The sequence below is a fragment of the Pteronotus mesoamericanus genome, unplaced genomic scaffold (genome assembly GCF_021234165.1).
Source record: "Pteronotus mesoamericanus isolate MK-2021 breed Mesoamerican mustached bat unplaced genomic scaffold, CSHL_Meso_final contig_164, whole genome shotgun sequence".
Classification (NCBI taxonomy): domain Eukaryota; kingdom Metazoa; phylum Chordata; class Mammalia; order Chiroptera; family Mormoopidae; genus Pteronotus; species Pteronotus mesoamericanus.
The window spans coordinates 17,478,731-17,501,677 of NW_026555065.1; the positions used below are offsets into that span (position 1 = coordinate 17,478,731).

Sequence of the window (22,947 nt, forward strand, 5' to 3'; positions counted from 1 at the left end):
CTAATAGGACAATGGAGTAGTGGGTGATTAGCTTTCTTAAATTTTGATTTGCTGTTTGGTTTACTGAGTTCGTGGATAGTCTAATTAATAAAGCACATAATAATGTGCCCCATAATCAGTCAACACTAAGGAAATGAACGCTATTTTTGCCGTGATTAGAAGGCTGGTCCTGGTTGAGAAATAGTGTGTTATGTCGAGTGGCAGTGCTCCCAGTTTTTGGGCTCTCCCACATTTCTAAGGTTAAACTTTTAGGTAAGCAGTCAGCTGTCTTGCACACATCTCCAGTGGATGTTGGAACATAAGCGCTCCTCGAGAGAGTTTTAAGAAGAAATAGAGAGAGATACATTCAACTTAGAGCGCTAGAAGGCAAAATCACTTTGGGGGCTGATGCAAAAACATGGATGCCCTTAGCCCATGCCGCATCTACTGAATCGGAGTCCATGGTGGAGACGGGGGCGAGGCCCAGGTGTCAGTATTTTGTAAAAGTTGCCCTGGTGATTTCATTATGTCCTAAGGTTAAGAATGATTGGAGTAAAAACAAAGAGCAGCAGCTATGAGGCTGACTGTGATCCTGGAACGTCTTGGCTTTAATTTTCTTCAGACTGAAAGTTCTCTGAACTCCTTCCTGGGGAAGTATTAAAATTCCATATATTAGAAACCTAGGCAAACCAATTTGTCCCAGGGCAACCTACCTAGAAGAAAGAAGCACACTGTGACCCTCTCTGTCATGAAATTGACATTACATCCTTTTGTCTGTAATTTTTATGAAAAGGATTTAAAGTAATTGGAGCCTAGGGCCCAAAATTACATCCTTGTGCCTTCCCTGCAGTTTGTGGTTTAGTGACTGGGCAGGAGTGACAAGAATTTATTGTACCACAGAATATTCTTTGTGAATGGTATATTTGCTGCAGGTTAAGTCTGATTACAAATGAAAGTGAAATAATGCTGTATGTCACAGCATTCTGAGCTGCAGAGCTGGGAAGGAGCTGAGGACGGAGGCTGCAGACAGGCACTGGTTAGGTCTCAAACCTTGAAGCCAAATCTTTTGGGACCAGGGAACAATTCTTGAGCCTAACCACTCAGAATGGGAACATTTAGATGCAGAATTTCCCATGAACTAGCTATAGTAGGGGAAGGCAGTTAAAAACAAGTAAAATTGCATTTTAATTTTGGAAAGGCTTGGCCTGTTGCCCCAGTTCATGGAGGTCTTATATGGAAGTGATTGCAGAGCAATTTGCAACCAGAAAGTATTTTTAATACTATATTTTAGTTGCATTAGGAATAATGATTTATGTTGATGGAACAAGTCAGCCATTATTCAAGCATTGAATTAGGCACATTCCCTGTCTAGTGCTGGGACTATTTGAAAAAATAAGAAGAGTATGTAAATTTAGCCTATTATCATATAAATGCTATGGGAATAATTGTACATAATTGGATTATTAGGAAGGAGTTGGGAGTGTGAGCAGACTTTTTTTCTGTGGTTGGAGTATTATACTAAAAACAGCATTACTTTGGCAATTTAAATGAAGTATGGGACAAAAAGCACATGCTGCCAAATCGGAATGGCATTTGAAAACCACGTTGATACAGCCTTGACCTTCCAAGAGATTTTTAGATCCAATTCTGTTTCATCCAGATTATGCCTCTCCCTCAATCAGCAATTTTTATTGAAAATATGGCTCTACACATACATTTATGTCCACTAACTAATCTTCACTGGCAAATGAGCTGGGTCTTTGTCCATGGTGATAAGGATCTAGAGTGGAAATGTGTTAAGTCCATAAATTTTGTTGTACACACTCAAACTATTTGACAAATATCCAGAATATTTAATAAAGATTGGTCCCTATAGGCTCTAGAGATGACTAATAAATATTGTCAGAAGTAACAAGCACCATTTCTATTCCATGTGTTTCATATTGAAATGAGAGCAAGATATTGTTGACCCTGGAAAAGTCTTAAGGGTTATTTTTCTTTTTATGAAGACCTTCCAATGAGGAATTCAAGTCTGAAGTCATGAGCCAGTGTTAGACAGGACTGAATCAAATCTTCCTAACATTTTTGTATTGTACCCTGATTTAGATGGTGTCACTCACAATATGCCATATTTGCACCTATCCTAAATCTTTGCAGTCCTCATATACATGAAATAATTCCATAGGGTATCTTGGCAAAATGAAAAGGAAAAACAAGTCCAAGGAACAATGAAGAGAGAATTTTAAATTAAAATTCATGTTTCATCATGTTTTGTAAAGATTGAAAATGGCATGCCAGCATGAATCTGTTTGATTAAAGCATTTGCACTTGTCTCAATAAATTAAGAGAAAAGAAAAGAAATAAACCTAAATTTTTTTCTTGTCACCTAACATGGAGGGTTTTATTTATTTTTTAAGTAAAAGATTATGTTGCTGTGATCTTTCTAGTTTCAGACTTAAGATGTATATAGTCATAAAAGTCTTGATGGCTGTTGCATGAGACTAAACATTTTTCATGCCAAAGGAATTCATCAGTAATGCACTCTGAATGTTGTGTGTAATAATGAAGAATTGTGAGCAATTTAAATGACACACAGTATGAAAATTATTGAATAAATTATTCTATAACTTGATGGAAAATTATGCAGCCATCAAAATCGTATTTCGGAATAGTATTTAATTACATAAGAAAATGCTTTTGGCAATGTCAAGTGACAAAAACAACAGGATGCAAAGTTGTATATTTAGTATAATTAATATTTTGTGATGAAAAAACAAAACACACACACATAAAATTATGTAAGGTAATATAACCAATATGGTATAAAGGGTTTCTTTATGTGTCATTACATGTAAGGGCTGTGGGAATAGTTTTAAATAATTAGATTTTTATTTTATGACTTATATGTTACTACCTTTTCCTAATTGTCTGAAATAATTATTTTTGAATCAAAAATATGTTGTAGAATATCAAAATAGAAAAAGAAACACTATACATCACAGAAGTAGTTAATAAATTCCTAGAGGTAATATTTGGAAGAATTGATCCAAGGAAAGAAAGATGACTTTAGCATTGTACTTTGTCCACATCGTTGCTGCAGTTAAGAGCAATTTTGTTGCACAGTGCCATGGTGCTGAGTGACTCTTTTTCTTCTGACAGAATGAAATGAAGGCAAAGATTTTATTGAACAGCTCAAGCATTTAATTCTTTTATCTGTGAATTCAATATCTATGGAAGAAGATAGCATATTTTCAATAGACCTGGCAAGACCTGGCATTATGAAGAATATTAAAATATACTTGGAATTTTACTATATGAAAATAAAAAATAATCAGTGGGGTAAAAAAAAACCCCACAGAAACAGTAAGAAGACAAACTGAGGAAGTGTCTGGAGATAAGGCGAGAAATGTGGGTAGAGCCAGGGCACATACAGACTTCAGGGGGGCAAAGGTCTAATGTTAGTCTTGTTGATACTGTAATGAAGAGTTGTCTGTAATAAATTGCATGTATATGTCCAATAAGCTCCTTAAAGAAAGAAGGAAGAAAATAAAAATGAAAACATAACCCAGTGGTTTCATTGGCACACCCAGTGATTTTCATAAAACTGTAGAAATCAGTGGTGAAAGGAACTTACTGAGGTCATTTAGTCCATCCCAAGACTCACAGGAAACACTCTATCTGTATCTGTACTTACAAGAGTGACACAAGGAAGCATGCAGTGTTGGATTGCGGATCAGAGCCCCTGAGTCTTGCCACAGCCCAGCCTCCCTTGTCAGTTGAGGCTGCTGTGGAACAGAAAGGGCACTAGGGCCCTGATTTCTCTCACAGGGCAGCCTGGCTCTGCTCTTCTGGGCTCACTGCACCTTATTCTTTCTTGGTTATCAGGTGCTGAATCCAGATGGACTTTCTCCCTTTAGGGGGGAAAAAAGGCAGATTTTGTATTGTATCTGATGAGACTACTTGGAAATTCTCCTGTGGCCTTAACTTATTCCTATTTGCTTTAAGAGGGTCCTTTTGCCCAGGGATTACAATAATTTCAGACCCCAGTGTCCTTACTTTTTACATTAAATACCTAATGTCTTCTTTGTGGCTAAATTAAAAAAAAAATTTTTTTGTTTTCTTGTATTTAAAATAAGATGGACTCAACCCAGAAGAAACAGGTAACCATTGATTTTACTTAAGGAACTCTGAGGAAGAAGGTGCCATGACTTGCCTCATTGAAAATTTTGAATTTCTTTGCTTTCTCCAGCTTGGATAATAATAGACTATAAACTCTGAAAGAGCAAGGATTTTGTCTCCTAATTACTGAAGCATCTACGTCAAACTTGAGGCTGATTCAGAGCAGGCACTGATACATTTTCTTGAGTGAATGAATTTGTGGTAATATTACTATATTGTATTTGAATAGCACATCACTGTTGTGTTACCTGTTAGCTCATCCAGTCCTCCCAACAGCATCTTCAAAATGTGTAGGAGCTGGTGTTTATATCTCTATTTTGTAGGTGAGGAGAATGGGGTTCTGGGGTAGAGTGGCCTCCCTGAGGCTTCATATGAAGTCAGTGATATGTGGTCCTTTTCCTGAAGACCATTTCCCAGTTTGGAATTAAGCCAGATGGGGCACAGCTGTTCCTCTGCGTGATGGTTCTTGGTTTTCTGGACTCTCATGGAATTCTCCTGCTTTATTTGCAGATTACAGGACAGGCCCATGTTTTACTGTGATCAGCAACCAGATGTGCCAGGGACAGCTCAGCGGGATCGTCTGCACAAAAACGCTCTGCTGCGCCACCGTGGGCCGAGCCTGGGGCCACCCCTGTGAGATGTGCCCAGCGCAGCCCCACCCCTGTCGCCGTGGCTTCATTCCCAATATCCGCACCGGAGCTTGTCAAGGTAAACCCCAGGCTGGTGGAGTTATTAATGGATTCATCTTATTTGCTCTGGAGAGCCGTTCTCCAACGAAGTTGGAGAGAGTGGAAAAGCAGCGTCAGAGACATAACTTCACGATTTCGCTGACGGCATGATATCCAACTTAGGCATTAGAAGCATGGCTCACAAGAGAGCAGCTGGTCTTCCTGGATTTTTCCTTGCCAGCAGTTTCTCCTTCGGACCCCAGAGGTTTCCATGAGGTGCTATGATTCTAGTTACAGCATTGCTGCGCATTATAGCAATGCTTGCGTATAAACACAAAGCAAAATTTGTGAACAAGGTAGTTTGTTTTTCTTGATTGCTTTCCCCCTTCATGTGAAATCGTTGGGGTTCCCCTCACTCATAGGTTGTACTTAGTTGACCTGAAGAAAATGGTCTCTCTCCATTGTACATAATGCTACATTATGATTTTTTTTACAAGTCAGAAATACATTAGGATTTGTTTCACAGTTTTAAATATCCCCAGATGTCGCCTGCTTGCTTTTTCTCCTGCCTCCCATAGAAGCCCTTACTCTGTTTTTGGCTTTTACTCCTGTTCTTCCAGCTGTACAAATTCTTTTATTGTCTGGATGTCTGGCAGGAAGCAGGAGGAAGTGAACGGAGGCAGCCCTGCACTAAACTGATGGGATTGAAAACTCCCAGGCTGAATCTATTTCCTCTAGACATCTTCAGTGCTTTTTTAGCAAGTTGCAATATTTGCAGGAAATTCAGGGTATGCTTTTCGGAGGCAAACAGACTAGTTTGGTTTTGTTCTGTATGTTAATTCTAAGGATAATATGCAATAAAACAGAACTTGAGCTTAATCACACAGTTCTGTGGGGCTCTATTAAATGATACTTTAATAAATTCCACTCCTGATAAACACTGTTTGTGCTGGCCCCTGGCTTCTATGTACAACATACAACTCCTTTGTATGCCTTTGAACACTTCCTTCTCAATGTCAGAATCAGCAAGAAGTCACTTGGAACCCCCAGAATTACAAAGGAGTCCATCGTGTGATTTTTTAAGATAAAGAGTACATTTAGTTCCCCTTTCTTTGGTGCCTTCTTACTTTCCTCACCCTTAGAATGTCCCAGTGAATTTTGAAGAAATTCTTGGTCTTGGCACTCTGAAGTCACCTAGGACCCATGAACTCACTGACTGACTAGAGAGCCACATTTTAAGTGCCCAGCTGCCTATCCCTGAGTCAGTGACTGAGGTGCTAAGATAACTGGGGGGAAGGAATGAAAAGGAAGGAAGAGCTACTGCTCCTTAGCCTTGCTCTTCATTTCATACAATGTTGACTTTTTCAGCATTTTCTTTCTGTCCCTCCCTGACTCTGCTATTCAGCATCCAAGAAAAAGTTTGTGAAAAGCCATGGAATCCAAATGGTCATTGATTTGCCACTTCCAGAATAAAATTCTTCATTTTTGTCCCCCTTGAGGGATTCTGCTATCAGCTTGGGCTCTGTCTCCTTGCTGGTGATTTTAGTCCTTGGGCCAGATGTGAGGGGCTGTGGGAAATTAGGTTCATCAAGGAGCTTACTCTGTCTTCAGTTTGGACATATGGCCAGTAGAGAAGTGCCCTCATCTCTATTTCTTTTTGGCCAAAAATCATAATCAACAAGATTATCTCATGTTACTTATATGTACAATCTTAATTTTAAATAGCATTTTAAAAATCTTCACCCAAGGATATGCCTATTGATTTTAGAGAGAGGGAAAGGGAGGAGGAGAGAGAGAAACACTGATCAGTTGCCTCTTGTATGTGCCCTGATGGGGGCCCAACCCCCAACCTAGGTATGTGCCCTGACAGGGAATTGAACCCTCAACCTTTCAGTTTATGGAACAGCACTCAAACCAACCGAGCCACAGCCACCAGGATTTAAATAACATTTTAATAAGAATATTCAGCCTATCAATTGAATGGAAAATTCTGGTCTAAGACAAAATTGATATCAGCTGTAAAACATAATTTAATTATATTTCACATACAGTCATTAGTTTGTGGGTCAGGACATTCCATTTAAAACAGTAAGTGACACTTTTATACCAAAATAAATTGTTGTTCCTTTAATGCCCTTTTTCCTGCGTGCCAACTTTTTTCAAGAACATGGGATTTAGAGGTCTATGATTGGCAGTTGCTCTCTTGCTTCACACAATGAAGAGTAAAACTAAAGACTATACTAGGCTTTTAGATTTCTAAAGAAGTACCCAAAGCAGAGGATGGAAAATTAAACTGCCTCTCTGTCTCTGGGGTTCTTTGCCTGTTATGGATAAAGAGATGGAGAAAGTGTACAGCACTTTCACCATCTTTCTAGCTGAACACAGTGAGCCTGGAATGATTACCTTCACTCATGGAAGGTTCATATTTGAGGTGCAGTGTAGGACCCACAGATTTATTCCTTGGGTGCTGGGATACGGCAGTGAACAAAATGGACAGAGAACCTGATCTATTGAAGGCAATCCATTTATAATCAAAACAAAGCAAACCTAGGGATGGGTCACTTGGTGATTTATTGTATGGAGAAAAGGAAGCAGAGTGACTAAGGAGGGTGGGGAGTGACGGGGGCAGTGTTGCTGTTGGACTGGTCAGGGAAGGGTCCACGCCTGAAGCGCCTACGGAGCAGAGGCCTGATGGATGGGACAACATGAACCACACAGCTGTGTGGAGGGAGAATAGTCCAGGCAGAGGGGCCACCACCGCAAAGACCCGCCCCAGACAGGTGCCTCCTTGGTGTATTTGAGGGAAGGCAAGGAAACCAGCATGGATGGAGAAGAGTGGGAGAGGAAGGAGTTAGGAGATGAGGTCAGAGAGTACAGGGGTCAGGTAGACTTTTGTGGGACTTAATGTGGATTTTACTTTTGTGCTGAGGCTGACGCGATCTGACCTGAAAAGTTTCTCTCTTGCCACTGCTCTGCAAACAAGGTACATTTATCTGGAGGTTTTGCTCACTTCTTGACCTGATTTCCTAGGCTGTTTAATTTTTACTGCACAAAACAGCTCTACAGAATGTGAAGTGAACATTTTGCATTTAATTTGTATAAAAACATTTTGTCTTGTATAGTCTAAGGAGTCGTACTTAATTCTATTTTAACTGAACTACTCAGTACAACTCAAAGATGGTTTTGTTATAGAAATGTGTTGCATTTTGATTCTAAGGAATTCTTGAATAACTCTAGTTTTTCCTGCCAATCATTTTGTCATTGTATCTTTATGCTTTGCAGCATGCGTGATAAAACCCACAACAGTTAGTGTAAATATTCCTCTCTACATGAGAGAAAATGGAAGGTGGAAAAATAAAGGATGCTTGTAACTTCTTATAGAAAACATTTTAAGAATATTTTATATGAACCAGTGAATTTTGTTTAAATCTCTCCCTCTCTCTTTTTCTTTGTCTCTCCCCCCCTAAAATATGACAGATGTGGATGAATGCCAGGCCATCCCTGGGCTCTGTCAAGGAGGAAATTGCATTAATACAGTTGGGTCTTTTGAATGCAAATGCCCTGCTGGACACAAATTTAATGAAGTGTCACAAAAATGTGAAGGTAAGAAATATAAGGCTTTGCAGTTAGCAGGGCTGAGGGGCAAGTGAAACCCAAATCAGAGATAAGCTTTTTTGTAAATTGTTCCTGATTCTTCTTCTGTCTTTGTCATTCCTGTGAATGTGTAAATATGATATTCTTACCATGAACAATATGTCTTTGTGCTGTTGAACCAGAAGAACCCTGCAGCTTTTTCCACTTTTATAGACTGAAAATAAGAGATCCACCTGAATTGAATTAAATATTAAAACATGAAATATTTTTGAACCAATATTTGGGTTAAAATGTTCAAGACATACATATGTTTTTGCATAGTTTTGGAGATTTAAATCTGATCATTACATATCACTCAGAATAGTATATCTGCTGATGGTTCCTAGCTAGAATGTATGTTTGATTTTTTTAAAGTGATCTATTAACTCATTTTTTCTCCAAGTATAATTTCAGGATTTTCTTTTCTGCCTATCAGATGGACACCTTTTGATGTTAATCAAAAATAAATTGAGGTAGATTGATTTGTTTGCATTTAGTTCATAGATTGAGTCTCTTAAAAATATCTGTACAGAGAATGTGTTCATATTCACCACTTCGGCTATGTGCCAAACAAAGGCCTGGCTTCCACATGTAATAAATACTTCTTTTATAAAAGGGAAACATCCAGGAAATAAGTAGGCAGCATTGAACCCTTTTTTATTTGGTGAGCGCATGGATGTACCTTTTATGTGATATCTGACAAAAATGTAACACCATTCTCAAGGCTACATCTCTGATCAAGCTCAGCAGAGAAAACTTTCCCATTCTCAACTTACTCTACCTGGTGTGATATGAGGCTTTATTTAGATGCATGCACGCTTGTTGAAAGCATTTGCTGTTGTTTCTATTTGCCTAAACCCTAGCAATGAGAAAATATTTCATTCTAAGTTATTTGTCTGAGCTTGGATCATTAATTTCTCTTTGTTGATAGCCATGGTATATCATACACATAAGAGAGAGATTTAAATTTGAAGTGCGCTTCATAAATTATATATAAGAAGTTTGATATCTGCTTGCCCTGATAGAATTATCTATGTAGGTTTGAGTTGTTTTTAAGTTATTAATCATCATAGAATTTACAGTGATATATTCTTGAACATGCTATAAACAGTTGCAGTAACTGTGAAAAATATTTGTTCTTTCTGAGAAGTAGGACTTCTTAAAAACATTGTAAGTTTCAAAATAAAAATAAAGTTGACTCTCTATAGGCACATGTATTTCAGAAGTTTTATTGTAGATTAAGTTAGAAGAAGAGAATGTTGATACCGGAAGGGCAAAGGATTTACCTAGTTCCACCCTTTCACATTATAAATTCAGGAACTGTATCTTGGGTATGTTAAGTGCCTTATCGGAGGCCATTCGGATAGTGCTAAAATTTGCTTTTGTTTTTAACCTGGGAATAACTTTTATTTTTGTATTTTCTAAAAGTTGGTCTTTGTTGCATTTTTTCCATTATAGTTTAGTCCCCTTATAACCCCGCCCCCAGCCATCACCACGCTGCTGTCCGGGTCCGTGGGTCCTTTTTCCTTTTTGCTCAATCCCTCCACCCCCTCACCTCCCCCCTTTTTGATTTACCACTCTAGCACTTACATTGTCTTTTTTCCTAGATGTAACCTATTACCTCTACTTTAACAACTGTATTTACTAATATTTAAAAATATTATGGTATGGAGTTTTAGTTATTATCATAGATATCTTTTTATGACATTAATATGCTATTAAGGTTTATCTCCTGCAAAGTCCACATCAAACAATGGGTTGTGTCTTACATGCTAGGCTTTCTCAGCTTAATATGTTCAGCTTCAAGAGACAGAATCAGCTTTAAGATAGGATAATATGGTCCCTAGGACTTGTCCAGTCTGTTTTGTTTTCTGGAATTATGAGAGCTCCCAGCCTGGACTAGGGTTGTTTTCCTGCATCCCTCATCTTCCATTCAGACCCGTCAGTGAACACCCGTCAGGACTGATTACCTTCTACGGTTGTGAACTAGACAGGGGACACTCAGATTTAATATTCAGACTGGAAGAAAAACGAGTCAAAATCTTTTTTATTAATGCTAGGAAACCTATTATGGTGGTGTATCTAATGGACCAAAAATTCAGTCTGAGAATTACTTAATCCTTTTCTACCGATATTTCTTTCCCGGCTACATATTGAAGTCAGTAGCAAGATAAAAACAGAATTCTTTTGGCTAGACCTTTTTTTTCTTTTTCTTTCTTTGCCACCTACTGTTACATTAGATTTGGGTGATGGATTTTTTCCCCTTCCTTTTTATTTTTCTAAGCAAAATTGCTTTGGGAAGAGAATGTCCTGTTCGCACTACATGTCCTCCGGCCTGGAGGCTGCAGAGGGCACGGTTGCCCTGCCTTGTTCTGGTAGGAAAGGAATCAGAAGTCCTCCGAGAATGCCTGGGGGACGGGGTCCCTGCCAGGTCCCCCGCAGCGCCTCGTGACGGAGAGGGCATAACTCTGGGCATGGATGACTTCCAGATGGGCAAGAGGAGGAATTCCAGAAAATCTGACCCGCATTGCTGAAAGGATGAAGAGACTATCCTTGAGCCCCAGAAAGATGGCCAGGCCACAGCAGGATTCTGTGCCCTTGTGAAAATTGTCCTGGCATCTTTGTCATTACTTTGGGTGACTTATTAAATGTATCTTCCTCTGGAGTTGTAGACAAAGGAACTAGGTATCTGGAAGCCCACAGTAATAAAAAAAAAAAAACCCAATCAAATAAAAAATTGGCTTTAGCAAATTTACAAGAGGCTAACCTTCACTGCCTTTGTGATGGCAAAAGCAGCTTTTCATGAGATCTTCCTTTGGGAGAATTCTCCCTTCTTAAAATATTCTCCTTTCCTCAAAACTTAAAAAAAAAAAGTTTAAGTACCACGTGTTATATCAACACACAATTTAGGTGCATTTGAAATGTAAATTAACAAGCTGAAGTGATTAAATAACTACTGTTTAATTTGCCTAACTGTAAGAAGAAAAAGGTGGAGATTTATAGCTGTGATTTGAGAAAAGGGAAACAGAGTTCACAACCACCTTCGCTGTTGACTTTGTCAGTGACTCTCCAGTCTGCACCCTGGAAGAACACGGGTATTTTCTTTGTGGAAACCGAGTCCATATTTGCATAGGTTGCTGTGGGAGGAAATCAAGAAATAAAAAGAGTAATTAAAAGATTAAGTTTTATCTCTGGAAGAAGTTCTTTGGATTCCTAATTAACCACTAATATTTTAGGATTTAGATTATTGCCAGCCCAGCCTTTAATAATTATAATAGCACTGAATGATGCAAAGGACTTTAAAAAAATGTAGCTGTTAAGTTTGCACAGTCCCGAATATGTGAGCCAAAAACCTAAGACTCCCCCTTTCTGAAATAATGGCATATTTATCCGATGAGTAGCTGCTATTAGGGGCCCTTATCTCTCAGGAATGAGGGAGAATTCCTGGGGCTACTTAACCCATTGCCACAGACCGGGCTGCGCCATAGATGGCGCTCCATCTTCTGCAGCTGGTTGCAGGCGCTTCACTCTCACTGTTCAAGGTCATTGGCTCCCTGTACAGTTGCTGAACAAATTCTCTGTGGTAGAGACCTAAGAGCCCTGGGAATAAGGTAGACCTGGCCCTAGTCCTGGTGATGCCCCTCATCCTCTGTGTGATTTTGGATAAGTCATTACCAGCTGTGAGTTACTTCAGCTCTCAAAGGAGGAGTTTGGACAAGATGGTATCTGGGGATCTTTCCAGTTTTACCTCCAGACTCCATCTTCACGTTTTTCGTAATTTCCCAGTTGCGGTCAGACTGCTGGTGCTGCTTGAATAAGAAACGTTTCAAGTGGACATGCCTGGTGCCACTATAAAATAGTATGGCTCATGTCTTTCTTCCACGTGACTTGAAGAATCAGCTTGTTTACTTTTCAGTCACACATTTCCCAAGGGATTTCATGTGTATAATAAAGCAAAGTTCATCTCACAGGTTTAGTGACATTTGTAACTATTAGTGTCACCTATTGCTTTTAAACAGCTGCCACAATTTTTAGGGCTTTTTTTTTTTTTCCCACTCAGTGAATAATCTAGACGGTCCAGATCAGGTGAACTGGTTTCCCCTGGTCTCACTCACGGTCGATATCCACGACCTTGGATGGAGCTCCTGAGTAGCCAAGTGTCCCAATGATGCTTATGCCAGAGCCTGGACCAACCTCCATCCCATCTGCCCCCACATTCCTCCCCTCCTGCAAGAGGAGCCCCAGGATGGGGAAGTGGCTCAGGGACAGGAAGAATAACCGGGGAGAGCAGATGAGACAGAGGGAAGAGAAGGAAGACCAAGAACAAGGGACAGGGCAGCAAAAAGGGAGGCAAAGGACGTACCATTTGTATCCCTTCTCAGGTTCACAGCAAGAAGCCATCAATGGCACAGACAGCTCCCAAGGGATAGCTACTTCCCAGCAGCTCTGCCTCTCCCTCCTGCCCCAAGGAAACAAGGGAAGTGTCCAGAGCACAGAAGTAGCTCTTCCCGGCCAAGCCAGGTCCTGAAACTGATTTACTTTCACGGCTGGAATATGATACAGACTGACTTACAGAAACCAGAAAGCCACTGTTCTCAGACTCTCTCCTGCTTGGGAACCCTGAAATGCTATTAAAAGGAGATAACAGCAGAGCGATGAGAGCTGGGAGAAGTACTCAATTAGTGTGAATGAGTTTCAGAGTGTAAGTGACTCCGATTCAAATGCTCTATTCCAGCCTTTTACTGTCAGGGGTTTCTACCACAGCCTGGTCATGAAATCAGGACTCTGGTTTCCATGGATGCGAAGCAATGGGACTGAAGAAGCGAGGTGGTGCAGGGAAGTAGAGAGGCCGTAGACTTGTGACGGAGAAAAGCTATGTCATTGTGGGAGAGCAGTGAAGGCAATTCAGAGCCATTTATACCTTTTCAAATTGAACAGTATGGGCTGGTAGTTTTACTTTGATTTGTGTGAAAGTTAGGGAGGTTCCTACTACAGTGTGTTTTCTAACCTAGTGACCTTTGAGGACATGCGCCTAACTGGAAACCCTGTCCCCCTGCCCCCTACCCAGCCCCAGCAGTGGAGACTCCTGGGTTTAATGTCTCTTTATAAATGAACCTCTTTGTTCTAATTGGGGTTTTACATGTGCCAGTTTTCTGAAGGCCTCCTGGGCACCAGAATTATAGAAATCAGGTTCTATGATCATAACTGTACAATGAGAATTAGATGAATTGACACACACAGAGCATTTAGACAATGTCCGGCACTCAATACACGTGAACTCATTATTATTGTGGTGATAATCTTCAGTAAAGGGTCCGACTCTAACCTAGCCAGCATGTGTCCATCCTGCCAAATTAATTCTGTTTTTTAAATAGCTTTTTTTCTGATATATGCTGTCACTTAACCTCTTTGGATATTGATATGTGCTAAGTGTTCTTAATAGGAGTGGTAGCAATCATTTTACTAACAGGTAGAAAAATATTTCTTTTAACAGACAATATCTCCCCCACAGGATCTTTAATAGATATTATATGACTTAGACATTAACTTTTAGGGACACTTTGAGAATGGTGAATTCTCCTTAATACCTTTGTGTTACGTTATATCCTCCTCTATCCTTAAATGAAGTTGTTAAATCCTCCTCACTCTTGTATATACTTGTTTGGTGTTTTGTTGCTTGAAAGCAGGAGTGTGGCTGATAAATACAGAAGGATCAAAGTTAAAGAAGTGTCTTAAAATGAGCTTTGAGGTGTTATGCCAGTTCTGGAGCCTTTGGTTCTGTCCTTGGTTGTTTCTCTGCCAGACTTTCACCAGCTCCAGGGAAATATGTATCTGTGGGACTAGAATATGCACCTTTACCATTACACAACTTCACAATGACAATGCTGTTTATGTTCTCACTGGCTCTCATATAGGCAGTGAAATGTTGTTTGGTTTAGCCTCTAACCCAGCATAGAAGAAAGGGGATTTTACTTTTTAAAAGGTTAAGCTGCATATAAACAGTGTCACTGTTGCCTTTCTGACTAACAGGGTGAACTTGAGTCAGACGATAATTGAATCTGGTCCACTTAGAACTCCATTTAGCTTTGTAAGTGGAGAGAGCAGTATTTAAACTGAAGAATAAGTGTTCTTATTTTTAAACCTGAAGGCTGTCTGAATGTTAATGGTGTGAGTCTGGCCACTGCAACACTCCCAGGAGGTTTGGGTCAGACGGCACCTCTCCCTACATCAGGGCAGAGAGCCCCGCTTATCTTAGAGATGAGGCCGTGCCGATACCCTGTGCCCTGCATTCACCTGCAGCCTAAGCAAGAAGTGCTCAGCTTCTTCTCCTCCCTCACGGATGCCCTGTCTACTGACCGCTGTCATTGACTGATTCTGGCTTTCGAACATCTCCCCGTGGAGGAAATGATCAGATTTGTCTGAAGCGGCCTTCAGCTATGGCCTCAGCTTAACCCCAGCTATGGCCTCAGCCGACCGCACGGGCAGTGGGGGAAGTGGAGTGGTTGTCAGAGTTGTCCCCATGGGGCAAGATGGGCAGACCATTCTCTCTCACCCACAGTCGGTCACTGGGCTCCTGGGGAAGGTGTATCCCCAGCTGAGATGCCTCTCTGCAGCTCAGGCGGTCCAGGGAGGGCTGAGAGCTGGAGGCCACCTCCCAGGGCACACCCCTGGGTGGAGCACCCCAGTGGCCCCACGATTCCGCCACCGAACCCGCGGAAAAGCATTGTAAGGGCAGTCCGAGGGTCCCCCCTGCGTACACCAACTTGGCCAAGCCTTGGTCAGCAGTCAGACCACGGGGTCTTCTCTGTAGGATTTTAGTATTTGCTCAGGGGGGGAATCAGATGGACATGAAATGCAGGAACTGGGGCAGAATATAGAGTAGATAGAAAGGAAGCCTAACTCAATACAAACCATGGAGAGACAAGGGAAAGGAGGATTTTAAAATAAATGACGTTCAGAATGTTAGCATGCTGTGGTTGGTGAAACAACAGTGCAGTTTTAGATTTTAAGGGGGCAGATCCTTTTATTTTGCTCTAATGACTTGAATTTGGTAAACTCCTTGGGTAAGCCTGTGTCTAGAGGAAGAGAACTCAAAACAATACTCTTAGAACTGAGTATTTTATGTGTAGCTTCTATTCTGTAAAGATTGCTGTTTTTGACAGCATGATTTGACTAATATTATATCTGAGTCCTTGAAAAGACCATTTTATATTGTGTTCTACGAATGTTGAAACTCTTCTTTATGTTCTAGATATCGATGAATGCAGCATCATTCCTGGAATCTGTGATGGGGGTGAATGTACAAACACGGTCAGCGGTTACTTTTGCAAATGTCCCCCCGGTTTCTACACCTCTCCGGATGGTACCAAATGCATAGGTAGGTTTAATTATACACAGCATGCGTGGTTTCTGTAAATCAGCTCCATAATGAACATCTTTCTAAACAAATCTGTTAAAGGGGACATATAATTTCTCACTTAACATAAAATGTACAGTTATGGAAATCTATTACACAGTCAAGCGCCCTCTTAAAGAACAGAGGTGACCTGTGGTCTTGTTTGGGGATTTATGCCTCTCATAAAGAGGGACGATCCAGGAGACCCTACGACTGAATATCTTCGGTCTCCAAGTTAACTTTAAACCTTGAAGCCATCCTTGACCCCCTCTCTTTTGACCCCTACCTTCAGTCGTTTCCTGAGACCTATGTTAACTTGGTCTGAAGTTTTGCCATGACCTTTTAATTGGTCTCCCTGTTTCCTGGCCTCTCTACAATTTATTTTGTCAAATTTATCTTCCTTCAAAATAGTGCTTTGATTAAATAACTCTCTTGCTCAAAAACCTCTGGTAATTTTCCATTAGGACTTGGACACTAGTGGTTTTCAGCCCTGTGGATCCTCCAGAGCCACTAGGGTTGGAAATGGGGGGCCGTGAAAGCAGGGAGGCTGAGTGGGAAGGGCTCCGGCCCCCCGCGGCCCCCACATCCACACCCTCCAGGCAACTCAGCTTTTATCTAGTTCAGTGTTAAACTTCCGTGCAAAATATCAATTAAATAAGGGGTCCTGCTGTTTAAAAAAATAGACTTGACAACTGCCAGATTTAATAATTGCTAAACTTTCTTCAATTTTACAATGAAGTTCACGTTCCAGAGTGCGTAGCCTAATAGCTAAGAAGCTTCACTCTCTGACCCCTCCCAGCCTTGCTAAGTTGTCAGCACAGTCCCTGCTTCTCAGGCTCAAACAGGCCATTCACTTTTAAAAAAAATTTTTTTATTGCATAAGGTAGGGGAGAGTAATGGGTGGGGGAAACGGGGACAACTGGAACTAAACAACAACAAAAATTTAAAAAAGAGCAAAAGAATTCTTTTATTGAATTTATTGGGGGTGATATTGGTTCGCAAATCCATACGGGTTTCAAGTGTAGAACTTGATAAACATCATTCCTTCGTGCCAGTAATCATACACGTTGCACCCACCACTCATGATGTGCTTCTTCCCAGCTCTAGCCCGGTTTCACACTTCTTCTCAGGTTCTCTGTCTTCGAAGATGTCCCAGATCCGCTTACCTGGAAGCATCTTCTCCCTTACCTGAGGACGTGCTTTACGTCAATGACCTTATAGGGAAATTTTATATCTGCATGTTTTTATCTCCGTAATTAAGTTGTAAGCTCTCCTTAAAGACCAGCTGTCCTTAAATCCTTGTGGTTCTCAGCACAATTCCTTGCACATCGTAGGCGCTCAGGAAGTACTTGTTGAGTATTGAAATGAGTGAGTATCACTAGGACAAGGCTAGGAGCCTGTGGCACATGGCCTTGGAGAAAAGTGAATGCTATCTTTAGATGTTTGTTTCTGGCCATTTTTTCGAAGACACTCAGCTTCACATCCTCACCACAGGCTGTGGATTTCAGACCAAAACAAAACTGCACTTGAAATTCTGAATTCCTTCTTACTTAGTCATGTATAATAAAAGCTGAGGACAGCCTCTTACAGTTGACATTTGGATAAATGTAACTAGTGAGGGAGGATATCTGACCTTTCCTTAGAATCAGCGGTGATGCCCAGATTGCTTGATTTTCCAGGATCTATACGTAGGTACGAGGACTGCAGTGAAAGAATAGCAGGTGCAACATATAGTTTCTGTTCTGCCAAAAAGGTCCCAGCCAGTACATGACCTCCAGTGGATGTGCTTAGCAGAGAGGTAGATCAGAAGTTTTTTCCTGGCCAGATAATAGTTTTTTTAACCTTCAAAGAGAGCCTCAAACTACATTAAAATGATTAAAACCCATTTACATATCAGATTGTTTACATTTAAAATATTCTTTTCTTTTTACTAAATATATCCATACTTTGTAATTTTTTAAAAAGGAAGGGGGACTGGGAGGAAACTAAGATTTGTGGGTCACCTCCTCGGTATGAGGCATTGTATGAAAATTACCTGATTTAATGTTTGTAGCAATGCCATAGATGGGAAGAGGCTGAGGTTTTGCGAGTCCAGGTAAATAATTTGGTCCCGTTATTTATAAGTGAGGGAGCTGGGATTCCAGCCTGGGACTCAGTCCACAGTCTGGTCTCCTCCCATTGCTTCCTCCCAGATGAAGCTGATACAGTAACTCTTTCTTGCCATACCCCTAGGCTGTTTCTCCTTCTTTGGAACTTTATTATACCCATAATTAGCAACTTATTATATAAAATTATCCAGATCACATTTCTGCCTTTGCTAATGCTAATATGTTCTGCCATGGTAAATCAGAGAGATAGCCCCCCCCCCCAAATTATCCCTATTTGCAGGAAAATACGTATAATTTCCAACTCATATACAAATCCAAGGTTTGTTGGTTAATTGGTTGTTTGGAGTTAGTAAATTTAACCAATAGAAAAATCCCATATATGTAGATAGATATGTATGTAGGTTTTCCTTATGTATGTTTTCTATGCAGGACATTCAGTTACCGTCTGTTACCGCAGTCTGAGACTCTCAAACCTCTTTGGCCCCTGTGCCCTCTTTGTCCTGTAAGCTCTGGCAGTATGGCTTTATTTTATTTTTTGTCCTGTGATCATTCTTTGACACTTTATAATGCCTTGCACAGGGTTGTCTTTCCATATTAGTGTGTCTGTTATATCAGTTGCTGGAAGTCCTGTGCCTAGTTTAGCCCTCATGGCTCCTGGCTCCTGGTTGGACACAACAATGTTAGTGATTGGATAGGAGAGGCCTGTCGATAGGCTAGGGTGACCTGCAAACCCCTATTTATAATAACATATTTGTTCTGATATAATCTGACTTCTGAGTCCTGAGAGGAAGAGCCAAGTTTTTCAGAAGGGGAGAAAGGAGGAAAGTTTCCTATTCCTTTTCTTCCAGTTGCCTGGGCCAGGGTAGGTTTATGATGTTGTCTATGGTTCCCCCGACCTCCCTATCTCCTCCAAATCCTAATGTTCTTCTTCCTTGGCTCCCATAGGTCTTTATATTATCCCAGAGCTGCCCCTTACCCTCTTTGTAAAGTGACCCAGCCCCAGAGTGGTTTCCTTCCCACTCACTGTGGCAGGGCTGCCCAATGACGTGGAAAACTTCAGGCTGGTGTGCCCAGGGGTCAGCTCCTCCAAATACTTCCTGATTTTCACAGATTTTTCTCTTCCTTTACCTATTCTATTAGCCCATAGGTTTTCTTTCAGTTGTGTAAATGTGTGCATTTTAAACAAAGGCTCTCCTTCAGAGAAAGAGCAAAATGATTATTGTATATGCAGGTGCCATTTGTAAATCAAGGACTATGGCAACCCAGACATGGCTGATAATTTTTTCAACATTCATCATTTTGATCAAGAGTCTCAGACCCACTGATATCACATATAAGTCAGCCAGCTGGGCAGTAAAGTAGTGTCACAGTTAATTTGCCAAATAATAGACATTAGCCCATTGAGAGTTTGCTATTGGCAGTTGTAGGTACCAGCTTTGCTCTGTAAGAGTCCATGCCGAAAATTATGTACACAATTTTGGTGAAGTGTTTATCTTGGGTTTTGACCACCACATTCATTGGAAGCTGGGATATAAGCCAGCTTTGAACATCTCTTTCTATTCTTAACAGCCCTTGGTTTCTGTGCCCCAAATATTTACTAATCCCTGACTATACAAAGTATTAGTGGCTTTCAGGCAATGCAAAGTAGTATGTAGAAAATTCCACTTCTCCCTCTTCTTCGGGAGGAAGTGCTGCCTTGGCTTCACAGGGCGCGCCTTGGCTGCACCCCTGTGCGGCCTTTTACCCTGGACCAGGCTGGGAGGAAACTTGTTCTGCCTCTTTGCTGAGAATGTTAGTCTGACCAGAGGTGTAGGAACTGGGACCACAAAAAGTTTCTGGAAAGGACAAGTATTCTTGCTAGTGGTTTGAAGTACTTTTTGGAAATAATCTTGTATCCTTTAAAGCTGACCGGAGACAAATGTATTTAAAAAGTAAATAAATTTAAAAAAAAAAAAAGCTGACCTGTAATTTTATGGTTTGTCTAGGTTTGTTGTAGCCTTCTTCACTTGATGTTAATAATTTACCTGTTTCTAAGTTAGCCTAATTTTTTTAAATTTTATTTCACTATATTAATTTATTGCAACCGTTAAGATTGAAAGCCTTTGTGTGTGCCTAAGCATGATGTAGATGAAAACAATTATAGGTATAAGCCTCTTTGGGCAATCTTAATATTTAATACTTAGATTTATAGGAAACATAGGGATAGATTTTTGACTATTAAAAAAGTCCGCACTGTACAAAAGGAATTACCACTTATTTTTCTTTAAATGATGGGCATATTTAAAATATTATTTTCATTTCAAAACTTTATTTTTATGTCAGCTGCTCAGCAATGTGCTGTCCTTGAAGAGAGACATGCCCCGAACATGTGTCAGGTAGAGCAAGGGGTTTACTGCGCTCCTTGCCTCTTCTCTTTCCTGGTACTACCTCAAAGGCCCGGGAAGCAGTTAGGTTTCTCCTATGTCACGGGCTCTTTTTTGGTAGCCCAGAGTTGTACTTCTGTGTGTCATTGTTGTCATGACAGTCAGACATGATGTAACCCAATAAAAGTGATATATAGAAAGAAATATGTCTTCTCATGTTGCTTTGAGATGATGCCTTCTGCCAAAAAAAAAAAAAAAAATCTTTCAAGAACCATTGTTTCTGATAGGGCTTAGAACTTGGAATCGCATACATTTTGAACTTGTAAATAATTAGTGCCTTATAAAATCTGTTAGGGCCCCAGGACAAAAGGAAATCTTTATTAACAGGCATTGAATCTGACTGCAAAGTGGCTCATTCCTTTAAAAAGAAAAAAGTCTCACAAGTCTGACTCACAGTTTCAGACTGAAAAATAAGAAAGATCTTTTAGAAATGTAGACTATAGTACAGACTTAATGTTATTTTAAAATAGATTTATATCAATATTTGCCTAAAGTGGCTCGAATTAAGTAGTTTGAAACCAAGGACAACACAGTCTCCCTTCAGTATAGAGACATGTCTTTATAACTAATTAACTGTCACCGCCAGTGATTTTCTTAGTCTCTCTTTTCCTATGGCACATATGGTTGTAATCATTCGTTCCCACCTTGGGACTGGAATGTGGGACTTTGGCCAAATGCACCAGCTCACAGGGGCAAAAGGTGTGAGCCGAAGAAGGGGTTTCTGACGGAGCATTGTTCCTGAGCGGTGCACGCAGCTGCTCTTCCAGGGGGCGGGAGCGTCTGTTCCTTCTGCCAGAGCACAAGTGTGAAGCGTGGAGGTGATGGGGCAAGCAGCGTGTTGTTGCAAGTTTGAGCTCAGTGACATGTGTGTGTTTCTTTGTTCTCTCAGACGTTCGCCCAGGATACTGTTACACGGCTCTGGCAAACGGGCGCTGCTCTAACCAGCTGTCACAGTCCATAACCAAAATGCAGTGCTGCTGTGACATGGGCCGATGCTGGTCTCCAGGGGTCACCATCGCCCCTGAGATGTGTCCCATCAGAGCAACAGGTAAGAGCCCTTCCACTTTGCTGAAGGGCACCCCTGCTCAGCCCCCGCGTGCCTCATGGCAATGTGCATGATGCAGGTTTAATGGAAATCCAGGAAGGCAAGATTCCCCAAAATAAGAGAGACGACATTCAGAGAGATTTCCCTGGAGAGCACATAGGGAAACTTCAGAGGTCCATACAAGTGATACTGTTTTCAGGTACCGCCTCTCACTTAGCTTGCTTATGACTGCTGAGTGGCACCCTTTTCAGGAAGTACTTGTTCCTCTTGTTCTCATCTATTTTTTTTGGCCTCCGTGTCGTCCTCAAAAGCTCAGGAGAATAAAACGCAACTCTTGGAGCCTTTCGGGTGAGTTAGTCTGGATACACATTTCCTCCTGCCCTAACATCTGACACTTCCCTTTTCCTAGTCGCCAAGTTCTGTTGATTTTTTTTTTTTTTAACAATATCTCTTTTATCTGTCACATTCATTTCCAGGTAATGTCCATTTTTTCTTGCCTGGACTGTTCCGGTAGCCTCCTCACCAGTCTATGAAATCCACAACTGCCACATACATTTCCCAAAGCATAACTCAGCTGAAGTTTTAAAAGACTATGGCTGGGGAACGTGAAGAGAAAGATGTCCAGAAAGTTTTTCCCAGGATGAACTCAGGCCATATAGACTGGCCTAAGTCACTTTATTTCTTGAAAATAAAATTTTACTACTTAGCCTAGCATTTAGAGTCCCCACATCTGATCCCAGTTCATCTTTTAAGGCTCATTCTTTCTAATAGCTTTATATTCTAGTTAAATTTTATGATCAAGCTTTCCTCGAGCCTAGTCACAGGGTTTAGAAACTCAGATGCTCTTTTTTCTTTATACCTCTCCCCAGTTCAGCTCCTTACTCCCTTTTCTCCACCCCTGCCGCCCTCGCCCATTATAGACCCTCTTGTCTGCGAAGGGTTGGCTCAAGTAGGACCTGATCCATGAATCTCCCAAGATAACGAGCTGGAAACACTGCCTTTTTGCTCAGTGCTGTGGCGCGAATCCCGTCAGCTTTGCTTTGTGTCCGTGTGTTTATGGATTGTGTTTTCACTAGTTGATAAATCCTATTAGGAGGTCCCATTCATCATTATAGTCCCATGTTCCTTATGCTTTTTCTTTTTTAAACAAAACAAAACAAAACAAAACAGAACAAAACAATTCCACAGTACTTAGCAAAGCCTTGCCTTTAGGACGTATTTAGGTAGAATGAACAATTTATCAAGTGACATTTTCCCCACCAGTTCTAAGTAAAAGCTGAAGTTATATCTCCTTCTCAATCTGATTCCTGAAAAGTATGTTTGAATCAGGAAATTTAGAAGAGAAAAAAAAGGTGAGGATGGATAGTGCGGAGTTAATGAAATACTTCAGAGTGTGCTATTCACAGAATGTGTATTTCCCATTATCAGGGGTTACATAATTGCTCACAGATGTTACTATAAAATTTCTGTTTATTGCTGAGAATTATATGTGTGGGTTAAAGAAGCAATAAAATCT

General features: G+C 40.7%; 1 protein-coding gene across 1 annotated transcript in view; it reads left to right on the forward strand.

Annotated features, from left to right (window-relative positions):
* Positions 1 to 22,947, forward strand: part of FBN1 (fibrillin 1) — a 223,807-nt gene that overhangs the window by 94,847 nt on the left and 106,013 nt on the right. Inside the window, exons 6-9 of the mRNA XM_054565457.1 lie at positions 4,669 to 4,866; positions 8,304 to 8,429; positions 15,712 to 15,837; positions 21,276 to 21,434. Coding sequence (XP_054421432.1) covers positions 4,669 to 4,866; positions 8,304 to 8,429; positions 15,712 to 15,837; positions 21,276 to 21,434 — 609 coding nt within the window. The remainder of the gene's footprint in view (positions 1 to 4,668; positions 4,867 to 8,303; positions 8,430 to 15,711; positions 15,838 to 21,275; positions 21,435 to 22,947) is intronic.